Source organism: Scatophagus argus, chromosome 21, assembly GCF_020382885.2.
Source record: "Scatophagus argus isolate fScaArg1 chromosome 21, fScaArg1.pri, whole genome shotgun sequence".
NCBI lineage: Eukaryota > Metazoa > Chordata > Actinopteri > Scatophagidae > Scatophagus > Scatophagus argus.
This window is the reverse complement of record NC_058513.1, coordinates 12136143-12160651: the sequence shown is the minus strand read 5'-3', so window position 1 is coordinate 12160651 and position 24509 is coordinate 12136143. Positions and strand designations below refer to the sequence as shown.

Below are 24509 nucleotides of genomic sequence, written 5' to 3'. Positions count from 1 at the left end.
TTTTTTCCTGACACTTTTTCTGCCCAGTGTTTGTGTTTTTGATTTTGCATTTAATTTAGTGTGACTAGCGGTGAATGGAGCGTGGCTAGTTTTGGGGATTAATGACATGACGAGAGACACCCCGCTGCTTGAGTTTAGCCAAGTTAGGGCAACTCCTATAGACGGCACTCCACTACCTTTATGTCTGCCAAGCCCGCTGAATGAAAGCCTCCCTCTTTCTCTCCCTCTTTTTTTGTTGTTCTTTCAACTTATCAAAGAAAGAGAGATGGACACAAAAGAGCTTATTAGGGGGGATATGAAGATGGGCGAGGGGGAAAGAGGGAGTCCCGGTCAGACGCGGAGGAGAGCAGCGCAGCCTGAGTGTGCGTTTGAATGCATGAGGGGGCTGAGAGTGAACAGCCAGCTCTGGCCACCCGCTCGCGGTCCTCTCCGCTCTGGGACCTGAAGGGCTGCCGTCCTAAGTCGCTCCAGCACACCTTGGCTCTCGCCCGGTCCTCCGGCCGCTCTCTCTTATCGGCTTAACCCATCGGGCGTAAGCGAGGGGCTGCCGTAGATGAGGTGCTGCCCCCCAGTGGATTAGTGGCTGACATGGTGGTGGGAGTCTGCTTGGAGTCTGTGCACTACCACGAGTGCCAGCATGCTTGTTTTAACCAGGAACCGAGCAGCATCCCAAATACAGCTCTTTTAAATGGTAAGACTTTTCAACATTTTAATTAGTGCTGTGCTTTATTTTCTGGTGCATGTTTGGCTCTAAATATTATGTTTTGATTGAATTTATTCATGGATATTATTCTGGGATCCGTTTGGCAATTTATAACACTTATGTTGCTAAGTGACAGATTGACAATTTGGATAATGAAAGGCAGTGTTTGATTGCTTTGTCTTGACAGCCTGACAGGGCTGTATTATTCTAAGACATCAAAATAAATCTGATTCTTGTTTATTGTATGTTAAAGACAATTATATTAAATCCTGGTGATAAATACCATTATTTATATTTAAGAAATTTCAAATATTATGTGCTATTTTAACATTTAGAATTAAGTGATTTTGGTCATATGTCTTACCTGCTGTTCCTGTGCGTCGCTCAACATTAATAAATCAGGGTTAATATGTGTAAATAAATATGTATGTAAATAAGTAAATAGTAAGTAAATGTTTTTTAATCAGATATGATTTTCATAAATGACAGCATTGTACCGTAATTATTATGGTACATGCTAAAAGAAGAGAGCCAAGATTTTTAACTTGGACTTCTTTGTTAATAATATTTTTTCTTTACTGTTTTATCTTGTATTGTTTAAATTTATCTGGGAGATGAATGACTTTGTAAAGGTCATAGGCCATTCCGTTGTTTGTAAAACTTTCTCCTTCCCTTGCTTTTTCTTTTCTTTTTTTTTTTTTTTTTTTTTTTGTAATGCACACTTTTGGGTCTCGTGCGGACATCTCAGACAGTGGAGTGGGATAGAATATATTTTTTTCTCACCCCCCCTTTGCTCTCGTGTTGTGGCGTTGAAGCCATTGTGCCTGGGTGATTGGGAGCTGTCCATCACTTGCTGGTGAACTGGCAGTTTACTTAGGAAAGTGCACGTGGGACAAAAGGAGATGGCAGGAGTGTGGCAGGCCAGCTGAATGGAGGGAGGGCAGGCAATTAGCCACCGCCTTGTCGGGGCTCTTTTACTTGTCAAGCTGGAGCCCCCGCACTATTGTCCAAGCTGTGTAAAGGACATTCCCAGGGCTTTGTTTTGGCTTTAAGGGCCTCAGGACTGCCTGCTGCAGGCCAGGGGAAGCGCAGGGTCCTAACAGTGACAGAGAGGCTGAACGTCTACAAGAGGGAAAGGGGGGGGGGAAGAAACAGCGTGTTAAGAGAAAAGTCTCATAGTTGTTTCTGTTGCCAGCTTTTAAAATACCTTAATACGGCTAAAAACACAGATCTGTTATTGAGCTGACTTTTAAATATATATTTGTTTCATTTACTCCCAGTATTTGTGAATTTTAGTTGATTTTTCTTAATTATTGTCATCTTCAATCACCTTCATCAATTTGTATTAAAACGCATTAAATCTCTGTGCTCAGATGGAAATCATTTTTACTATAAATATTTAATTTGTCATGGTCATTAGTCAGGTCCACGCAATGCAGGTTATAAAAGGTAATTAAAGGCTGGAAAGTCTAGTTAATTAAGGAATGTAAAAATGAAAATGATCCTAAAATTTAGGAACCGTTTATTCTGTTTTCAGAATTTTAATTTTTAATTCTTTTTTTTTTTTTTGACTGAAAAATAAATTTTCTTTATTTCAGGTGGTTTGACATTCGTTAAAATTGTTTAATGATTTTTTTTCCCCCTGTTAATTTATTAAGCATTCAGATAGTGTTTCCCTGATATTAAATGTTTAATGTGGTAACAAATCTTTTATTTCACCCATCTCAAGAAAAAAACAAAACTTAAAAAATTGAATTGTTTTTTTTTCTTTTGACACACTAAAAATAAACAACAGTTCTCATTAGTTTTGTTAATTGTCAGTTTGCATGTTTAGTTTATCACAAAAACAAATTAAATGTTTGATGGAATTCTCTATGTAGTGCACCTTGTCTGTGGTATGCGCTGATCTCTTGAATTTCTTTGCGCTCGCTGAAAGAAGTCGTGACCATGTGAAGCTTGTCGTTTGACTTCGGCGTTCAGGAGAATAATGCATTTGAAGGTGAAACAGTTGCAGAGAAAAGAGAAGAGAAAGGAGAGAAAGGGGCAGTGAGGGGTGGGAGGGGGGCTTGAGGCCTTGTTCACATGAACCTTGAATGGAGACAGAGTTGAGGTGGGGGGGTGTTTAAGAGAAGAATTGTTCTCCACTCTAAGGTATTGTTTAGAAAAAGGGTGAGAAGGAGGGGAAAAAACTAAAAGGAGTGCGACGAAAGGTGCCACGTCCGTGTCAGAGTGAAGACTTTCTCTCCTCGGCTTACCCCCTCCATGGAAAGTGGTTTACGAACAGGGGGACTGTCAGCATCACACAGATAAAGTGACTGTTGGCCACACTTTGCTGAGCCTGCCCTCCCTTTGTGGATGTTGTTGTGTCTTGTTCCTTTCTTTCCTTTCTGTCTCTCTCCCTCTCCTCTGCTCTCTCCTCTTTGTCTCCATCTCTCGCCTTGCTCGCTTTACCTTGTAGCCAAAGCTTTTCAAGCTGCCAGTTCGTCTCTGGGCATCCTGGAGGCACAGCAGAGCCCACACACATACACACACATACTCTTAAGAAACACATACACAGACCCAACGTACAGCAGGGATTTGGGTAATAACTGATTTTGTGTGTGCGTGTGTGTGTGTTTGTGAATATATATATATATATATTTTTCTGGAGTATTGCTTGTAGGAAGACTGCTGCAGTGGTGAAAAGCTGCTCACAGTAATTTTTCCTTCTCTGTCTGGCTCTCACTTTTTGTACTTCTTGTCACCGCATCAAAACTTTCACTGAGAAAGAAGAGGAGACTGCTGGCCGCGAAGAGTGGAAGAGTGAGGGCTTCTCTGGATAGAGTGGGGGGATTTTTTGGGGATTTTTTTTTATTCAGGATGGATGTGGATGGGTGGGGGGGGGTTGTGGTGACTGTGTGTGTTTGTGTGTGTTCATGGACAAACTAGGCCTCAGACCCTGAGCGTGCTCAAGACGCCTCGAGAGATACACACACACATACACTCTGTCAAAACCTGAGGGAACAATGGTCAGCCGGCCGCGGCACCAGGTGCAAAGAGAGGGGGGACGATAAACACACATGCACGCACACCGCACATGCCCAGCAACACACTCGCACACAGTGGAGGAAGGAGCCAAGGCAGAAACAGACAAAGAAGGAGGAGAAGTGGAGGAGAGAAGCGGCCAAGAGAAGCAAGAGGGCTTCTCCCCGGCGTAGAGAGGGAAGGAGGATCTGGGGGGGCCAGGTGGAAGAAGCAGGAGGAGGAGGAGGAGGAGGAGGAGGAGGAGGAGACGGGGGTGGGGGTGGGACCGAGGGGGTCATGTACCCGCGGGATGGAGCTTCAGCCGGGCCGGAGGAGACGGGAGCCAAGGCAGGAGTCCTGGGCCCCGGGCTCTCTCTCCTCCAGCAGGTGGGCTGCTGGCACCTCAATCTGAGCAGCTGGGTGAGTAACGCAGCACTGCTCCCCTGCTTCTTCACTGTCTCTGCTTTTTCTTACCTCTGAAGGCTTTTAGCATTATTCTGACAGGTTGTTGTTGTTCTGGTGGTGCTGGCTGGTGGTAGCTTGGTGTGGGGAAGGGAGGGGGTGGAGAGAGCCACGGTCATCTGTGTTTTACAATATTCCGCCACATGGAAAACTTGTGTTTATAATTTGTTTACGTGTGTTGCTCCTTGTATGTGTTCATGTAAGTGCATGCTAATCATATTACACATGCACACGAATTATTTAAACCACTGCACTGATACTCTACAGGCTTTCTTTAATTGTCACACACTTTTTAACTCTTAGCTCTTTTTTTTTTTCCAGTACTCATAAATTGAGGCCTAAATAATAAATGAACAGTGTTTCCGGATTAATTAAAAAAGTGCATTTTCTGAAACCTGATTCTCTCAAGAGGAATATTATTTACTCGACAAAACATGATTTGATCAAGCTCATGCCTTAACCATGAAATGTAAAATAAGATTTCAATAACCTCACAGATTAACATATTCCTTTGTTAATGTTGCCGTCCTATTCAAATTCTTAATTGCCTGGCTTTCAACTGAAATTGTGAGGGGCTGATTGCATTTCAAAAGGCAGAATTCAGTCTGGCTCGTAACACTGTGATATATCACCTCTTAGAGAAGCCCCTTTAACTCAGGTATGAGAGCTCAAGAGGCTGTTTACATTGAAAAGAAAAAGCTTCAACACACGTGTGTCTAAGAGGCGATTTGTCTTCACAGAATACAACAGTTCTACCAAACACCAATTCATATTTAAGCTATTTGCGTGCAGTTTTATTTATCTGTGACATATCAGAACATGTCCTTTCTGCGATTCTATTTGATGTGCCGACTATCAAAGATGGGAAGCAAAAATAAATGGTGACGAACGACTTGAGTGCTAGTGAAGAGAGCAGGAGGAAGGGGAGCAAAGGCTCTGGCCCACATTATATTTTTGTTCAGCGCTGTGATCAAGCAGTCGGCATGTCACTGCAGCAAAGTGAATAGATTAACTTTTAAATATACTGTGGTCTCGGGAGCCCCCTGCCCTCCGAGACGCATCTTCTCTGCGAGAGAAAACTGATCAACACCTCCATATCTGCTTTTTTAATCCCTTTGCTCCCCTCTACAATTCCCAGGTCCTTGATATTGTGGAGAGTTTTTTTCCCTCTAATGATTAACCAAGAAATAATATTTCTGAAATGTAGCTGGGTATTTTCATCAGTGTGGTATGCTGGGGGATTGTGGCTCTGGTAAACCTTTAATTTGTCAGAGCATTTCATATTCCATTGCTGTTAATCACCTAAGTATTCCTTTGGATTGTCTGCTTGAATGTGAGGATTGATTTGACTGAGTGCTAACAGGGCTTTGTATATGTGTGTGTGTGTGTGTGTGTAAGCATTGGTTGGTATGATATATGGGTTTGCTGGGAGATGAAGATCTTTAGCCTGGAGGGGGCACTCCGCACCTCCCATAGGAAAAATGGCGATCGTGTGTAAACGCATTTCAACAGGTCGACGCTAAATGATACCAGATGATTCATAGGAATGGTGGCAGCACAGTTTGTACTTTTTGTTTTGCTCAAATCAAATGTGTGCGCACACACTCGCACACACATACAAATGACTCTTCTCTGACACTTCTCCCCAGCTCCCCAGTTTTGCTGCTGTGTGTTTTCTGTGTGGTGTCACTCCATGTGCCTTGGACGTGGGCCACTTGCACGCTCTGGGAGAGGCTCAGGGCGCTCTGGCAGCTTTTTCTGCTTGCTTTGGAATTTGGAGGCCTGAGAGGACCCCAATCCATCACGGCACTGTCATCCCCACATCTTTCTCTCCTCTCTTCCTGGCCTCCCTTCCCCTGCCTCGGCCTCACTACAGCTCATTAGCGCCCCGCGAGCTGTTGTGACAACTCATCATATCATGACATAAAGCAGAGAGGCAGAAGCTGTAGCCCTCCGCTCAGCCGCCCCCTGGGCCTGCAAGGTCACCACCTTCACATTTAGGGCTCAAATTGGCCCTGCGAGGTGCCACCAGGCGGAAATGCAAGGCCAACAGCTTTTTCCTGTCTGGCCTCCACCTCTCTGTCTCTCTCCCTTTGTCTCACTCCGTCCTGCTGTCTCTTTCTCACCCCCTCCGCTCTCCCTCCCCAGAGGTCTTACTTGATGCAGCACTTTCATTTGTCCACTTCCAAAAGGCTCTTTTTCACATGGTGCCGGAGCAGCATTTCTCATAGGCTTGTATGGGGAACATTTGAGATTTGAGATGGTCTGAGATGGTTTTTCAGTCCGAGGTTGGAAATTAACTTTTATATCCACCTGTGGCTCTCAATTTTTTTACCAGATACTTTCTTGTTTTAACCGGCGGCATTGTGTAACTACATGTGAACAATAATAAAACTAGACCTAAAATATTCATGCATGAGGCTATTTTATTTCATGAGATAAATATTTAAACTCTCTCTCTCTTATACATGCACACACACACAACTGTGAGCTGATGTGACGTGATTGCGTGGGCGTTCCTAAACCGTATGCTCATCTTGAGGCTGGCTGGATGTCTTCACAGCAGCTGTATCCTCCAGAGCTGATTAAGTTCGAACTAAACTTTGACTGAGAGACTAGAAAATCATTGTCATTTTGTGAAAATTTGTTAAAAGATAAATAAATAGTTGAATTTCACTCTCAAAGGCACAGAGTCACAGAATACAGCTCTAATAGCATCTGGCAAGCAAACAAGACACAGACAGACCAAGATGTGCCGCTGGCCAGTCAGACAGACAAACTAGACAGACATGGACTGTAAGCTAGTCCATCAACTTAACATTTCTGTTCTGCTCCTCGTTTAAGTATCTGTCGACTCCTAATTCAGACTGCCTTGTGGTCTGTCACAAATCGCTGTGTTAAGCTGGCAACCATGGCTGGTAGATTGAACGAATTCACCCACCACTTCAGAAAATGACCTGCTTGTGAGGGGCCCTAATTTCCAACCATGTTTTGGTCATTTGCCAGGCTACATTGTTGGTAGTTTGGAGACCAAAAATGATAGCATTTGTTAGCCATCAGTGGCTAGTAGATGTATAGGTTTTGCACCATTTATAAGCACCATTGCTGATAGAAGAAGACACAGAAAATGATATGCAAGTACATACCAGCTTCTTTTCCTTTAAGTGTGTGAGCCTTGCAGCTTTAAATAGAAGAGTAAAATAGAATGGAATAGAATAAATAGAGCCAAAGCAACATCAACATCACCAGAGGCGGCAACTGTTTCTGTTTGTGTCTGCTGTACTTAAGTGTGCTGCCTGCACTTCACAGCGCTGGCCTTCCTCAGCAGCAGGCGCCTTATGTGTCCTGGATGTGGAAAGAGTCAATGTGCTGCTCATTGATGTTCGCACAAGAGTGCGCCCTGAAATTTTTCTGCAGGGTCTTTTGAATGTGAATTCTCTCACTTTTTTTTTTTTTTGAGGCTTGAGAATCATCATCGTAACTACAGAGCAGTTTGTCTTCTGCTATATTTGTTTGTTGTAATGACGGAGGTGGTGGGAAGGATGCAGGTCAGCGGGGGTGTAGGGGAAGGAAGTGTTCTTTCTTTTTCCCTGGCTTTTGTGGAGAGCAAAGCCTCCCACGTTGCCTGCTTTTGTTTCTCGGGGCTCTGTGGGATCCGTGCGACTGAAGCACCCAGCACCCAGCAGCCTGCCAGACGAGTCCCGGGCTTGTATTGTCCCACAGTGACCACAGGGCAGGGCAGGTGCTGGGCCTCCTTCCCACAGGGACCACCAAGTGCCTCCTTTGACGTCAGCAAAGTGGATGTGCAGTGATCACATGGCATGCAGAGTGAGCTGATTGAAAACATCAGACAGCAAGAAGTCCCCATCAGCTGACTGACCATATATGCATCTTGTGATCGACGCTGTAATGGAAATCTTGAGGTTTCACCCGCGTCAGCAGATCTCTAAGGGAATGTGAAAAGAAGAAAAGAGGAGCGACAATGCACTTAGAAATCTGTTTTTTATTGGAAAGCAGCAATAGACACCAACAAACTGACCACCAAAACTTGAGCTTATGTTGCTTTGTCCATTTCTTCACATCCAGTCAGGCTCAGTGGTTGGGTTGGGGCGATTTGACAGCATATATCGTATCGACTGTAGAAACGTGTCCACTGGTGGAGAGTGTTGGCATTTCCGTCTCTCACATGATGTGAGAATGACAGCTGGTGATGCTAATGATTTTCACGTGAAGCTTTTATTTGCACCTGTGAAACATTTACAACCATTGTTCTCATTTGGAAGCTTCCCTTTAAGAGAATCTTAGTTCTTATCATAGTAAATATGATGTTATTTTATACAGTTCATGATTTCATGATAAAATTGCATGTGCCATGACAGAAGATTTTGGCCATGTCGCCCACGTGTTCGACTGCAGTGGACCGACCCCACTGTGGAGGCAGCTGTCAGTCTTGCCTGTTGCTATTTGACCCACTCCGGGTTTTTCAGGGGGAAAAGAAGAGCTCTCTCTTCGACCACAAGTGGCTGATGTAAATCGGTTGGTTTCTACTCTCTCCGTCTCTCTCTCTCAGTCCCACACACACCCTCTGCAACACTCTCTGTCTAAATGTGGACTCAGTGGAAGGGCATTCTGAACTGTCTTCTCAATGGCTGGGGCCCCTGGACAAAAGAACTCATTTAAATGACCACTAAAGCTTTTCAGTACCAAGAGATGAAGAATTGACAACATTCTTTCACATCATTACCCGAGGGCGGCGCGGGAAGTCGTGAAAGAGGAGGTTAGGAGGTGAGAGATGGAGGGGGGACAAGTGAAAAAGAGGGAGAGAGAGAGTGAGAGAGTGAGGAAGGCAGAGGCCATCTTCCAGCACTGGGCTGCATTTGGCAGCTGTCACAACGACCATCCTGACTGTTTTTTGGTTTTTTTTTTCTTTTTCATCCTTCCATCCTAGATGTGCAGATCAGATCAGCAGCCCCAACGCGACGAGAAGGTTTATGTTTCTTTTTAACGAATCCCATTCCACCTACCGCCCCCTCCACCTTCAACACACAAACATACATACCCCCCCTCCACACACACACACACACACACACCCCAAAACCCCTTTTCTCCTTCACTCCTCCATAGCCCTTTTCAGCTCAGGGCTGTGAATGAGTCCCAGGAGTCTCTCTGCCTCCCCGGAGTTCTGCTGGGGTTCATTAATCTTTCATTGGGACCATGGCAATAGGGAAAGTCCCCCCTCCTCTCTCTCTCTCTCTCTCACTCACACACACACACACACACACACACACTTTCCAGTCCCCTTCCATTGCCACTACAGAATAGAGGTCTAGATGGCCAGGCTTGTACGGACCATACAGATGGACACCTTTAACTGCCCAGTGAACGGGGGTCTGAATGGACTGTTGGTGTATTGGGTCTGAAATTAACTTCAAACCTCAAACAGCCTGGACACATGATTCGTTTTCAGCATTAAGTTCTGCTCACGTTTGTCTCGCGCTGGGCCCACAGTTTTGCATTTGTATTGACAATGAGCATCGGGCAACTTAGCATCAAATGTATGTATGCCCCTCTGCCAACATGTAGTCCCATTAATGCTTTTCAAAGTGTGTTGTAAATGTGCCACAGTGGAGCTCTTTTTTTTTTTTCTTGCATTGGTTGAAGTCGCTAATGAGGGTTTGTGGTCTATGAGGGAGCAGACTGGAAACACACACACACACACACACAAGCAGCTTGGTGTCTCACTCCGCTACCCCTGAACATATCATCCATGTTATGATAAGCCTGATTAGTGCTGCTTCTTTGACTGCCGAGGGCAGGATGAGGATGTGTGGGTAAAGAGGCGAGAGCAGCCTCTTCCACCAGTCTAATCTACAGCAGAGCTCTAATCTGGTTATCTTGTGGTTGGGGGACTGTGTGTGTATTAGCGGCTGTCTTGGGCCTGGCCTGATGAGAGGGGCTGAGCTCCGGTTAACGTAGGGGCCCACGGCAGCACACCCCTAAAGCTCCACTGTAATCTTTGGGTAATTGAAAAAAGAGGGCCTGCACCACTTAGGAGCACAAAGAGAAGATTACATAGCTAAAACTAATTTGGCAAAAATGCAGAAATGGATTTTCAGCCCCACCTCCTCTCTCCTAACCCTTTTATTATTATAATACACCCCTACCCTCCATGAACTGGGCCCCGGGGGAACAGATGAGGGGAAGGGGAGCGAGGAAGAGGGGAGACCGGGCAGGGGAGCAGCAGAGCGCTGACTGGAGCTGCTAATGACTGTGGATTTACACGCGCTGCCTTGATTTCGTGGTTTACAGATGATCGATTACTTCGCTGCAGCCGTGGTTAAAAAGTGCCTCATCATACATCAGACCCAAATGTGAACTGGCAACCCCCCAAGCCTCTTAGATTGTGTTACTGAATTCCAGGGTGACAGCGCAGAAGTGTTTTTAATTACAAACCACACTATCTTCACTGTGGCTTGGCGGTTTGCCGCCTTGGGAGTACCCAGAATTTGATAGCTCCTCATTCTGAAAGCCTTCAGACCAAGTTGTAATTGTGTGGCAAGCGCCTGAAATCTCTCACCCCCGACCCCAGATATTAACACTCCTGCCTTTTTTTTTGTTTCCCCCTTCCCCTCTCTCTCTCTCTTTTACTGTCTATCCCTCTCTTTTACTCTCTCTCTCTCTCTGTATCCTTCTCACAGTCTAATAAGGTTCCAGTGGTACAGCACCCTCACCACGTGCACCCTCTCACGCCTCTGATCACCTACAGCAATGAGCACTTCACACCGGGGAATCCCCCACCTCACCTACAGACAGACGTGGATCCCAAAACAGGTAAAGCCCTGAAATAAAATATTTTATAAAGTATTTATCCCCTGAATGCATGCTTGTTTGACTGGAATGTTGTGATGATGATTTCTATTCAAAATAGCGTTTCAGTTAGCAACATGCTACTGCTAAAAGCAGCATTAGAAAACAGCGCAGTGTGTTTTTAAAGGTGTCAGGGTGAAACTTCTGAAAGCACCTTTCAAACAGAAGTTGAGAAAACCACACAGGCAGCTCTCCTTAGATAAGACACATCACCTCTTTGCACTGATGGGTGTGTAAATGTTTTATTAAACCCTGCCAACATGGTTCACATACTCAGGACGGTGTTTGTCTTGATGGCGTCTGTCTGTCTGTAGATGCATTCTTATGAAAACAGATCGAGTTTTAAAACACAGTTCAGATGTCATGTTTGCAAAACAGGTGCTCTGTGTTGTTTAAATTCTTCTCTTATTCAATATTGATATCACACATATTATTTAGATATATTTTTTTCCATTAAATGCTCATTTAATTACCTCAGAAACATAGCTAGGACTGTTTATTAGATTGTACAGTGAACTGAACAGTGTGTCATAAACCTCTCGTTAAACACGGAATTCAGCAAACAACCACGACTGCTCGTGACCGCAGCTCCCATTTGCCAGCGTTCAAAACAAGACAGCCACAGTAGTCGGAGGTCCTCGCATCTAAATACCAGAGAGGAGTAATCACAGAGGGTCCTCGAGGCGGTCTGTTTGGAATGATATCTTCAACTAAGTGCAAAAAATCCTCAAAATGGAAGACGTGACCTGAGCAGTCGGGTTTATATGTTTTCGATTATCAGTTCTGTCAGACTGTAGTAAGGTCCTTACAGCCTGTTGATCCTGCACATTCATAGTATCCACGTTCAGCAGTCAGATTCTGCCCACACATCCCTCTCCCACAACCATTCAGCATACATTTTTAGGCAATTTCATTCATTTCCATGAGCATCTTGACCCAGCGCTTCGTTTTGTTAACCGTCACTCAGCCCGTCCTTTCAGGTTAATGCATTTTCAGTGCGGTGAATAATTTTGTGCTTTCCAGTAGTCTCTGGTGGATTCAGTCAATGTTTTAGGTAATAATGTTCTTTTATTATGATGGTCCTTACAAAGGGGAAATAATGTGCCAGCTGCTGTTTAATGTAGTGCTTAATGGGGCTGCTTAATTGGGCTCAGTGTTTAATTAATTAATGAGCTATATTAGGTCTCCAGCGCTGGGTGGCAATGGGATAATGTTTGTAAGGCTTTTCTTTTTTACAGAACTTGTTTTTCTTATCCACTTGACACAAACTGCAAGGCAGTACTTTGTCCATCAGTAAGTGAGTCAGCTCCTGGACAACCTGGATCAGCTGCAGACTCAGGGTGTAACCACCAAGAGCAGCCAAGTTCTGATCCATGAAGACTGACCTGGCTCTAATTCGGCCATGTTGGCACTAGCCAAAATATCTGCAGCAGCAGCTGTGCAGGCAAGTCAGCTGTCTGTAGGAAACACACATCAGCCAAAATAAAAGTCCCCCTATTTCCTGGTGTCCCAGGCGCACTCATCGTTGCTGTGCTTTTACACACGTCTAGTGTTGCCTGTCTCAAGTTTGTCAAGGGAGAAAAAAAAAGTTATTTTTACACGCAGCTGTGTACAAGACCTTTCCAAGCCATTCACTCAGGGCGGCTCATGGATGCAGTTTCTTTTCCTGCCAGCTGCCACAGAAAGTAAAGGCGACACCAAGGACGCTGTGATTGCTTAGTGATGCCCTCACCAAGAGATGTCCTTAAATTGGACATCTTTGTCACTGTTCGTCTCTGGGAGACAACAAACTAAATGTGCTGCTGGTTGAGTGTCAACTCTGAAGACTGGTTAGACAAATGGAGACCAGAGAGCATAATCTGTGTCAGAAGCACAAGTATGCCATGGACTAAGATTAAAAAGTTGCTGTTTACTGTTTCATTTCTGTTCTAATATTTGTTCATTTATGTAGAGTATCAGGTAAAATTCATATCAATAGAGCCAGTATGTCAGGATAAATTAGCCTGACCTGCATCCCTGCATTAGCAGCGGTCTGTTGACAAAGATGGCTTCAATTATATTGTTGTGTTTTGTTAACTTCTAAACCTCACTCGTTTTATATCATTGGAGCTGAATCAGGAGACAAATGTGACAAGAATCGTGTGAATCGGTGTTTTCTCCTCACCTCTCCCCTCTGCCTCTTCCAACACATTGTGCCGCCGCCGCCACCACCTCACAGGCCTTTGATCAGGAAGTGTGATTTAGCGCTGTGTACATGCAATGCAACAAGCCCTCCTCCTCCTCCTCTTCCTCACTTCTTCACTCCTGTGATGTGTGTCCCATTCAAATGTGAAACTCTCAACAAAGGATGAATTCAACGCTGACAAAGATTTGTCTCTCTCTTTCTCTCTCTTTCTGTCATCATCTTGTCTGTCCACCTCCTCTCTGCTCCTGTCTTACTCTTTCTTCCACAGGAATTCCAAGGCCTCCACATCCTCCAGATATATCTCCTTATTACCCACTGTCACCTGGCACTGTCGGCCAGATCCCCCATCCGCTAGGATGGTTAGTACCACAGTAAGCGAATCCTTTTTTTATTACTCTTCCTACTGTGAGTTGTGTGGAAACAATATCTTAGTGCTTACATGTTGTAATGGTTAATGGTTAACACAGCATTTACTGTATATCAAGCCAAATCATCAAAGCAAACGATTAAAGCAAATATTACCTCACATGTGTGTACACTGTGCTGCAGGATGTTGGTATTTATGTACAGAGTCAATTAAGGAAGCTGTCTCTGTCTCCTCCTCAACCCATCTGTGCTTGAGTCTATAAGCTCAAACTTGATCTCTGAACTTCCTAACACAGTAGCTCCTGGAGTGTAGCAGCCCAGTGCAGCGTCCTCAGGCCCTCACCAGTGTTAACTTGCTACTTTTTGGCATGTACTATTTTGCATGTCTCTGTATGGACCAATTAGAGTAATGAACCGTGATTGCCCGTATTTTACCCACAATTCCACATGGGGGCTCTCCCTTGGTAACTCTTGTCAACACTTGTTAATATGACAAAAGGCTACAAATTAAGCTCTGTTAATTTAATGTTTTCTCACCGCGATCTAAATACCGAGAGAGGCCCCGAGCGCAGCCATGGCGCCCTTTGATTTGCTGCACTTTATTTTGGTATAAATTTACATTCATTATTGTTTGTCTTTGAGTGTGTAGACCTCAATTAGCGTGATGGCTCCATTAAAGAGACCCGCGCTTCGTCTTTAATTATCACAACAAAACACCTAGTTCCAGCTTGGGGAGGAACAGGGCCCCACTCTGTCGACACCGAGCGAAGGGTTATGAAATTTAATTAGCCATTGCTATCAAGATTTGTGGCATTCAAATTGTTCAGAGTTTTCCTCCCTTTGATCTGCGCTCTGCAATCCCCCAGATTTTTGTCCTGATCAAATAAGAATAAAGAGGCCCACGGTTGGGGAGAGGAGAGAGACAGAGGGCTTTACCTTCTCCTCTTCCATCAACCCTGTTCCTTTACCTTTTTGCCTTTCTTCTTTTCTTCCCTCTTCTTAGGCAAGGTCAACCTGTTTATCCAATCACAACAGGGGGTTTTAGACACCCCTATCCAACTGCGCTCACTGTCAACGCATCCATGTCAAGGTGAGTTGAGCCCTAGGAGCTACACACACACACACACGCGCACGCACGCTTCACTTGTGTGTTTTGTGTTGGCTGTGAGGGCCCTGCACAAGCAACACACATGCACACTCACATCCAGAGACAGTGAGTAGCAACTTCTCCCTTAAGGAGAGCTCACACTCCCCATCTCTGTGTTCAAAAGGCCAATTCTCCAGTGTGGGGCTCCAGCTAGCATGCTCAAATATTAATTATATTTATCATTTTCTAACGAGGCCCCTGAAGAACATTTACCCCCACTGCATGTCAGGCAGATCTGAAATGAGCTGGGGCACGTCCTTGCTGTGAGTTTGAGCAGCCAGACAGATAAACAAACACAGCAACACTTTGAAGGGGACTAGATGATGTAAGCCAGGGCCTGACACTTGGCTGGTGCTTTGGTCCAGCCCATTAGGGTCCAGCTCAAGTGCTGCTGTGGACATTAGTGCACCCATGGGGGGTATGTGTATTTGTTGCCATCTTGTATACATGTGTGTGTGTTTGTCAGTTGGTGTTAAACTACTTACTGATCCCTTGAGGGACACATGTCATCTATATTGGTGGGAAGCGAAAAGAATTCTTTTTGTATGACTGAAAGCCTGTGATTTTTGGGTCTAAATGAGCCAAAAAGACAACAAAACAAAAAACAAACAACCTCCCCCTCCTCCCTGTTCTTCCCCCTCCCCTCTATACAGCCTTGCAGCAGGGGACTTTGGACAGGGCTGGTTTAGTCCTGGGATGAGGCGAAGCTTTAGTTTAATTACAGCCTGATTGGAAAGCAGCTCCTGTGAGCAGCGTGTTTAGACCTCTGTGACATTGATGGATCATGTAGATGCAGGGAGGAAAAAGTCGCAAGGGGGGAAATTACATTTTGTTTTTGTTTTTTTAGTGTAAACCTCAGTATAATAGAAAGCTGAGTTTGTAAGCTCACGCACACTGTTTAGTTTGTTCTTTCGCTGTTAAATTTTAATTTTAGTGTTTCAAATATTTCCTGCATAAAACCTTTACTTTTAAACTCATTTTGGAGAAGGCTGTCTGGATTAGAGTCAGATTTGCCCCTCCCAGTCCTTCCCGACCAAGTCTCAGGTGCAAAGGGTTAGACGGTGGGTCTGTCCAGACATCGGCATCTGGCAGCAATACCCAGCCAACCTGGGCTTTAAGTGGCTGCTAATTTGGTCCCTTAATGACAGCCTCTACATTGTGATCATCTTATTTCCAGTGCAGTTAATTGAATATACTGGCTGGGGTGTGGGGGGGACTGGCCATGGGGAAGAGCTAATGCCCTGTGATGAGGCCCCTAATTGAATTAGTATAACTGAATAGATGGAGGGCTCTGGGAGCTCTCTGGAGAATGGGAGGGTTTAACACATCTCCCAAAAAGAAAAAAAAATCTCCCAGAATGAAACTCCCCCCTCACACATGGAAAAAAAAACCCAACCTAAACTCTGACTTTGACAGGGAAGAAAGAAAAGAATCAATTTGTTGACAAAGCTAGTAAAAATCTATCTAATTTTGTCAGCAAAATGGCAGCAGCCTTTCGTACGTAGCCTTCAGCCCGTTGGTTTTGTTCAAAGAATGGACCAGACTGTTGTGATAGCTCAAATGATTCGTAAGGGAACAGGCTGAGTGGAGGAAATCGGAGGGAAAAGACATCCTGGCCTTGTACTCTTGTCGGGAGCCAGTGCTTTGCAGGAGCGCGTTGCTTCAGTATCAGTCCCCTGTGCTGTGGCCCGCGCTGAATTAGGATGCAGGGAATGAATCTGGCACCTCGTCGTATTGCAGTGAGCACCTTACACCCGGGTCCTGTTAAAAAATGCATTCTTTTAGGACGGGAGGAAAAAAGGGGCCAAGGAGAGTAGAGACGGTCAGTGGAGCAAATGAAAGACATTATTTTGATAATGGGTTTGGAGCCAGTGCAGGTCCCCTATATTGTGTGCGCGCGTGTGAATGTATGTGTGACAGGTGGGAGGATGAGAAAGGCCCCTTTGCCCCTTATGCTTAAGCCTGCCCTTTGATATGTTCTCCCATCATCCCGCTCCCTCTCTTTTCCTTGGGAACGGGAGAAGCGCTCCGGCCGGATCATTATACATTAAACAGGCACGGGGGGGCTACTGCTTCGTATCAGCAATTAAATGGCACTGGCTGACACTGGGCTTGCTGCGCCAGTGACCCCACCCCCTTCCACTACCTCACCCCCACCCCAACACCGCCAGCCATTCTTACCTTTCAGATTGAGATGTAGGAGCCCCAGGGTTGGGGTGGGGGTCTCTGTAGCATCTCCCTCTCTGTGTTGGTTAAATTGGTCCAAGGCGCTGCTTGCTACTGATGAGCCCGGATGATGATGATGATGCCCCCGCGCTTCAAAGGGATGGCCGTCATGTTTAAACCATAACCTGGGCCATGCAGTGGCAGCAGGAGGCGGGTTTGGGGGGGGGGGGAGAAAAAGAGCGTGGAGGTGGTGAGGGGACAGGGAGGAGTAGAGAAGAAGAAGAAGAAGAAGGAGAGGAGAAAAAATAGATCTTGGAACAGAGGAAATTTTAACAAGTGCACAGAGAGAGAGAGAAGGAGGGAGGGGGAACAGGGAGAGAGGAAACAGAGTGAGCCAAGAAAATGCAGCAGCCCTAATGATGGGCGATATGCAACCACTGCTGCCGAGCTCCCCATCAACGGATGACATGGCACAAACACCAATGTGTCAGTGATGAAGGGAGAAGAGGGGAAAGGAGAAAAAGAGGGAAAGAGTTTGAGGGGGGAGCGCACTGGCACTCCCCTGAGATGGCCTCCAACAGAAACTAGTTGTTCCTGGCGAGTTTATCCTCATCATTATATTCTGGCTCGGAGCCATGCAGCCAGAAACAGCCGGATAATGAGCTGCTTTAAAAAAAAGAGAGAAGAATTATTCCTCCTTTTTTCTCCTTCTTCTTCATCCTCCTCTCCTCTCTAACATTTGCGTGTGGTCACGTGGAGTCGAGGCGACGCGCTGTAAACAAACACATGCAGATAGACTCGCACACCTTCAAATAATGTGACACAAATAATTAGTGTCATACAGACTCTGGCACATACAGTACAGCAGCGTCTTATGGCTGGCTGTTCTGGCCAGTGAAAGGATTTCATAAATAAGGGGTTTCTGGCCTCGATATGTGCAGCGGTCGGAGATGATGAAATGATGATAGCAGTGTAGAGAGAGGAAGATAAAAATGCCAGTGCTGCTGACAGTGCTGAATCGGCAGAAAAGAACGAGGAAGCAAATAGAGACCCACTACATGAAGTGACGATACCAGACTTCGATAGAATGTTTTAATCGCGTTTGCAATATTCCTTGATAAGAGATAACAGTTCAAGCTTTACCCCTCCAAGTCCCTAACATTTTCATATCAATGTGACTGTTAAAAACGCATTTTTCTCAGTTATTACACTGAATTGAAGATGAATAAAAGACACCGGCGCTTAAATCTTATTTCTTCAGCTATCGTAGGTGACAGCTGGTATAAGCCCAGTAGAAACTTTTGTCCTCAAAAACCTAATGTGTGGTGCTTAATCAGTCTCAGCACTGATATATGAGTCTGCACTGTCTGTATGTAATAAGCAGAAAAGTTTAAGGTGCATTGAGCCCTCAAGCAAACATGTTTCATTGAATCTCTGACATGAATTGCTGCCTGTATTGGTTAGGGGACACTTGATAGAGATTATCTTAAATAAAGGTAACAGTAATCCACTTGGCTTGAGTGTTGAGTGTTCAAGTTTTTTTCTGGTTGTTCAAAAATGGCACTGGAGAGATTTATCCTTGCACTTAGTCAATGCCACACAATACAGATTTTTCAAACCATATTTGACTGATGGTTTAGTGATGGTTTGTCATTATTTGCTGTTGTATCTTTGTGTGAAGTGTGTAGCTGTTCAGGCTTGATTCCATGACCAAATTAAACCATGCATCATTTGACCTAACACTTCATTTTGAGTGGTAAAATCTATTCCAATTGGTTATGAATAAAAATAAAAGAATCAGCCTTGGACATTTTTATGTTTTGTATGTGCATTTATGTCTTTTCTTGTGACTAAAGGTCAATTCCATTTCTATGAAAGAAATTGAAAAACTACTTTGACATGTCATGTAAGGATGGGAATGGAATTTGGCTCCTTTAGTCTTGTGTTTACATGTGTTCCATCTTCTCATTTCACCCGTGTCCATTCTGACGATTTACACAGTCTTCTGTCCTCTAGGTTCCCCCCACACATGGTGCCCCCTCACCACAGTTTGCACACCACGGGCATCCCACACCCAGCCATCGTCACACCCAACGTCAAGCAGGAATCCTCCCACAGCGACATCAGCTCTCTCAACAGCTCGTGAGTAGACTCTCATAGCCCTAAAGTCACGGTTCTGTCTCAGAGCCTCTTAAAAAAAAAAAAAAAACATGGACGTATGTCGACTCCACTCACCTTTCTTCCCTGTCGTTCTCCGCAGAAAACAGTCAGACGCTAAAAAGGAAGAGGAGAAAAAGAAACAGGTCCACATAAAGAAACCTCTGAATGCCTTCATGCTTTACATGAAGGAGATGCGGGCCAAGGTGGTTGCTGAGTGCACACTGAAGGAAAGTGCTGCCATCAACCAGATCCTGGGGCGAAGGGTAAGTCCTAACAGATCACTAGATACAAACCAACACTGCAATGAGCGCAAAGAGTGACCCTCACACTCCTGGTGCTCAGGACCCACTTAACCCACCAGAAGAGAAGCAGCATTTTGGTAATCGAAGGAGCACAATTCTATTTCAAAGGCTGGGTAGTAAATTAAACTGCTTTCACAGCAAACTGATAGCCCAGTTTTGTAGTTCTAAGTCCAGTTCACAACCTGCATACCTGTATTTTTCCTGCTGGTGAAAGTTTTACTCTGTCTTGCTTGTTATTTTACAGTGGCATGCCCTATCGCGGGAGGAGCAGGCCAAGTACTACGAGCTGGCCAGGAAAGAGCGACAGCTCCACATGCAGCTCTACCCAGGCTGGTCAGCACGAGACAACTATGTAAGTTTTTAAGTTTACAAGTTGTAACAGCCTTTTTTCCCCCCTTTCCCCAGGTGACATGACCAGGATGAGATTTCTTTTGCTTTTTTTCTTATTTAGCCTGAGGGATCACTTTCTTCCTGTAATTTTCTTTTGATATGTATATCTGTGACTGGATAAATTGCCTTGACCTAAGCCCATCTTGTCATGACATGAAGGGTTATTAGTATCAAAGTCTGACCATGCTGTTTATATGAATCCGTGGTGAATGTTTTGCGCCTTAGACACTCTGTTCTGACACTTAAGTGCACAGATTCTCATCAATTTTGTCCAGTTTTGGGATCAAGCTGACTAGAGTCTTCCATGAGCAGCCTTAGAGAAATCTGTCTACCAAACCAGAAGCTCGTCAAGATGTCTGGCTGCTCGCAGAGCAGAGGAAAATATGAAAAAAAAAGATTACAGGGAAAGAAGAAAAGAGCAGAAAAAGACAGAAAACAGAGAGAGGAGGGAGGATTCTGGTCTGGCCTGCAGTGGCTGTTATAAACCGGAGGGCAGAGACAGGAAAAAAAAAACAGTCAGATAAAGAATGAATGAATAAATAAGTAAACACAAAGATGAGTCCTATTCTCTGTTTCATGTTTTGGGCATTCTGCAATATAATAACTAAGGTTCCTGTCTGTGTCTATTTTTTTCTTTCTATTTTTTTGGCGGCTAACCAACAGGGGAAAAGGAAGAAGAGAAAAAGGGAAAAGCAGCAAGCAGAGAGCAATGGTAAGTGAGCTGCAATTATCTCTCATATTAGAAGAGCCCCATCATGTGTCAGGCAGATGTGACATCTTGCAAGATAAAAGTCAAGCTGTTTTTTTTGTGTGTGTGTTATGTTTCTTTTGTGTGTGTGTTATTGTGCCTGGCTTTTTTCTGTTTTTTCTTTTTTTTTTTTGTGGTATAGTTATGCTACCCAATGCAATATTTAAATGGTAGAGTTGCTTGTAATACCCCCTCCCCTTTTTATCCCATTTTCCCCTAGCCTTCCCCAGCTAATAACAACTGAATATGCATGACCCCCCCCCCCCCCCATCCCTCTCACCTCCCCTCTTGACACCAACCCCACCCCACCCCCACCCTCCCCCTCCCGACTTTGCCCCTCAGCGTTCTGGTATTGTGATATGTATGTTTTGAGAATGTGAAGTTGAAGCATTGTGAGAGCCATTAACTTTGCTAGTGTTGTGTGCGTTTTAAAATGCCTGTGCCCTGCAGACTGCACTACAGTACTGTGTGTGTGTGTGTGTGTGTGTGTGTGTGTGTGTGTTTACGTGCGCGCGTGTGTGCGCTTGCTTGCCGGGCTGCCCCTTGCTTGCTTTCTTGCATGCTTTTGTATCAACATAAGAAAAATCCCTTACATCTTAAAATTAAGGAGGTTTGCTAATTCTATGATTTATCTATTTTTATTCTCATGATTCATATTCTTCTGATTGTATTGTGAGGAGCAATGGCAACTTGTTATTATGTATTTTGCGCTCGTTGGTGACGGATCTCTTCTTGAAGGCCTCTCTATCTGTTCTTTTTTTTTTTTCAGAACACAGAGAATATTTTCCAAACCCTTGCCTTTCACTCCCTCCGATTACAGGTGCTAATGTCATTTTGAGTATTAAATTACTAACTTTTTTTTTTAATTTCTTCCTTTTTTTAATCAATGTATATTGATTTATCAATGAATGTGCAATATTGGGCAGGTTTAAGATTAAATTCTATACTTTCAGTTATGCTCTTTTTGCTTTGTTTGCTGCTTTCTTTTCTTAAAATGTTGCAATTGTTTATATGACTTCAAGCTAATTTGTGTTTCACTTAATTTATTCATGTTGCTATTTAGTTTAAAACATTTCCTGTATTTTGGCATAATCACTATGCAGTATGCTTGAGGAACTGATGATATAAGTTAGATTATCATTTTGGAGTATGACCTGAAGGTTGTGATGTCAGGGTAAACCTCCTTAATCTATATGCTTCAGTAGCTGCGCTTGTGCCTTTCCTATAGGCCAGCATGAGTTTTGCTTACTCGCCCCTTTAAACCTGTCTCTGCTCAGACCAGACCAGACCTGGACTCAAACGCCATAATATTCTGCTGTCACTCTGCTCTGCTTCTCATAACGGCACTGTTGGAGGGTAGAGCAGGCAAGTGACTGGCAGCTTTTCTGCAGCAGACAGGCCAGTGTTGATGGAAAACAGTCAACTGTTTGATGCCAGGTCTGAGGAGTAGATTTCCTCTTCAGGTTCCAGCCTTTTTAATCCTTCCCTTGGCTAGGGTTAACTCACCACCATGCTGTTTCAGCAGTCTGCCACTGCTGCTTAGTTCTACCATCCTGACCTTTTGGAACCATAGCGCACTGATAACAGCTAGCAGTAAATTAATCCAGGCTGCATTTGCTCCATTTATATCCTCTGGACCAAATCAGCTCTTCTTTAACTTCCTTAACTTACAGTTGAGATTCCATGACTGAAAGCAACTGTTTCCACATTAATGTCATAATTTGATCATTTGCATGCATTTTGAGTTGTACTAATGTCTGAAACACACTAACTGTGTTCAGTCTTATCTTTAAAAAGGCACATTTGAGAATGGCTTTAAGGGGGTTTGGGAGCGGGGTTTTCTTGCACAATGAGCCACTGCCAAGCTTCATAGATTCACTATTACCTGTTTTTTCTCCTTATTTCTCTCCTCCTTTTGATTTCTGTTCCTTATGGTTTTGGTTCTATTCCTCCTCTCTGCTGGCTTCCACTCCCTGTTGCGGCATCAGACCTGAGCGCTCCTAAGAAGTGTCGAGCACGCTTTGGGCTCGATCAACAGAATAACTGGTGTGGCCCATGCAGGTGTGTATGGTGTGTGCTTGCACCGGCCAGGGCCAGGTGAAGGCTGGCTAACTGAACACTGGGACTTCCTCCTTTGCTCTCTGCTGCCGCTGCTTTTTCTTCCTCTTCTTCTTCCCTCCCTCTGACTGTTCCGCCAGGCTATCGTGACCTCTCAGCTTCCTCCAGCCACGCCCTGCCGGTCTATCTCTAGGCTCCCACTATTTGATTGTTACCTCCTGTTTGGGAAGACGGGTATTAACAGCCTATGCCAGAGTGTTTGTATGAATGGTGCCTGTGCGTATGCCTTAATGATTAATGAAGAAATATTTCAGGAGGGGGGGTTACAAGGGTTTCATTGCAGGATGCACAGTACAGTTAGCCTCAGAAATCCTAAACTGGCAGGTCGGGCTTGGAGGATCTGGAGCCCGATGGTTTGGTCAATATGGAGGATATCCCAGTGTTGCCAGCCTAAACCTAAGCCCTGGCTACATGTTTTTGTCTTTGCAATGACGTGTCCATTTTCTTCTTTTCTTTCTGTCTTTTTTTTTTTCTTTTTTTGTCTCTGTGTATATGTTTGTGTCTACCTCTTTGGCTAACAGATGCAAATACCCCAAAGAAGTGTCGTGCCTTGTTCGGGCTTGACCAGCTGAGTTTATGGTGCAAACCATGCAGGTATAACTGCTGTAGTACCAATGGGAGGAAGACATCCACAAAGAGCAGCTTCTTCTCTGATTATCATACCCCTCTAAAATGCCTTTCCATCAGTGTGGTAACAGATGGCAAACTCTTCTGCTCCTTTTCCTTACTGAGGAGTTTCCTGCTATAAATTCCCTCACAACAATTTTTCCTCACTGAACTTCAAGCCCAGTGGCAGAAAATGGATTTCGAAATAAAATGACCAAATATTTTATCTCAGCAAAATAACTCGCTGTAAGACCACTGTGTTCTAATTTGTAATTTGGAATAACTTTCTTCACAATCTGACTTGTTGAAATCCATTTTCTCTCCAGGCAGTGGATAATTCCCTCCCATCTTAAGTGTCATGTTTGTTCTAATTGGCGTCCTTTGAATAATAATGTTATGCTTACAAATTTAGCCCTGCTTTCTCTGAGGGCCTGCTCAGTGACACTCTTTTCTGTGCCCTCTTCCTCCTCCTTCTCCACCTCTTCTTCCTCCAAACTCCTCTTCAATAACCCTTACTTAGTCCCTACCTGTTGTCTTTCTGTTCTGACACAAGCAGTCTTTGAATTGGGAATATTTTCATGGTAGGTATTTGTTTCTGCTAAGTAATACCCTTCTCTGTGTCTGGCTTGCACCACACCGTTCCCCACTTTTACTTGACTCTTCAGCACCAACCATTGCAACATATTGTTTGTGTCTGCTGCTACACGTTTCATTTATTTTAATCATGTATTGTGTATCGGTTTAAAAATACTAATTTAGTCAGTCAATTTTTGTATTGTGCTGCCGTTTGAGGTCATTCTGAGCACTTCATAAACCCATTTCCAAAGACTTTCTCTCACTATTTGTATCTAACAACAATTTTACAAAACACCTATACTTTTCTGTATTAAAATTGTTATTGAAATAAGTACGACAAAAGGCTTACTCATCTCCTCGCTGGTGTTTCCACTTGGCTCTTATATCTCCCTACCCAGATGACACACTTGATTTCAAAAATGCCGCAATATACGTCAAACAATAATAGCAGATCAGGAGATCAGGAGAACGGAAAGTGCGATAATTCAGTCTTTCGCTTTTTCGAGCCAAGAGGTTGAAAGTTCTCTCTGGGCTCCGTTTCCTAAAAGATGCATCTGGTGTAATTTCCCACAGGACGGAGAAATCAATATCATACACAGGCACATACTATGAATCGATATGTCTGTTAAGAAATGGATATTAGCTCATTTGTTGCAGTTTGACAGACAGTTATCGAGAGCAAGATGTGTATGTAGTGGCAAAATGATACG

General features: G+C 44.3%; 1 protein-coding gene across 28 annotated transcripts in view; it reads left to right on the top strand.

Annotated features, from left to right (window-relative positions):
- The window catches only part of tcf7l2 (transcription factor 7 like 2), an 88447-nt gene that overhangs the window by 61496 nt on the left and 2442 nt on the right, over positions 1 to 24509 (top strand). For 2 of the 28 annotated variants that reach the window (XM_046377839.1, XM_046377847.1), the window contains 9 exons: positions 10867 to 10999; positions 13489 to 13591; positions 14590 to 14676; positions 18901 to 19041; positions 19160 to 19322; positions 19606 to 19713; positions 20400 to 20463; positions 21269 to 21319; positions 23139 to 23211. In XM_046377839.1, the coding sequence (XP_046233795.1) occupies positions 10867 to 10999; positions 13489 to 13591; positions 14590 to 14676; positions 18901 to 19041; positions 19160 to 19322; positions 19606 to 19713; positions 20400 to 20463; positions 21269 to 21319; positions 23139 to 23211 (923 nt within the window). Of the gene's footprint in view, positions 1 to 3988; positions 4127 to 10866; positions 11000 to 13488; positions 13592 to 14589; positions 14677 to 18900; positions 19042 to 19159; positions 19323 to 19605; positions 19714 to 20399; positions 20464 to 21268; positions 21320 to 22487; positions 22561 to 23138; positions 23212 to 23743; positions 23805 to 24509 lie in introns of those variants that run through there. The other 26 variants (XM_046377842.1, XM_046377850.1, XM_046377844.1 and 23 more) reach the window with 22 other exon arrangements.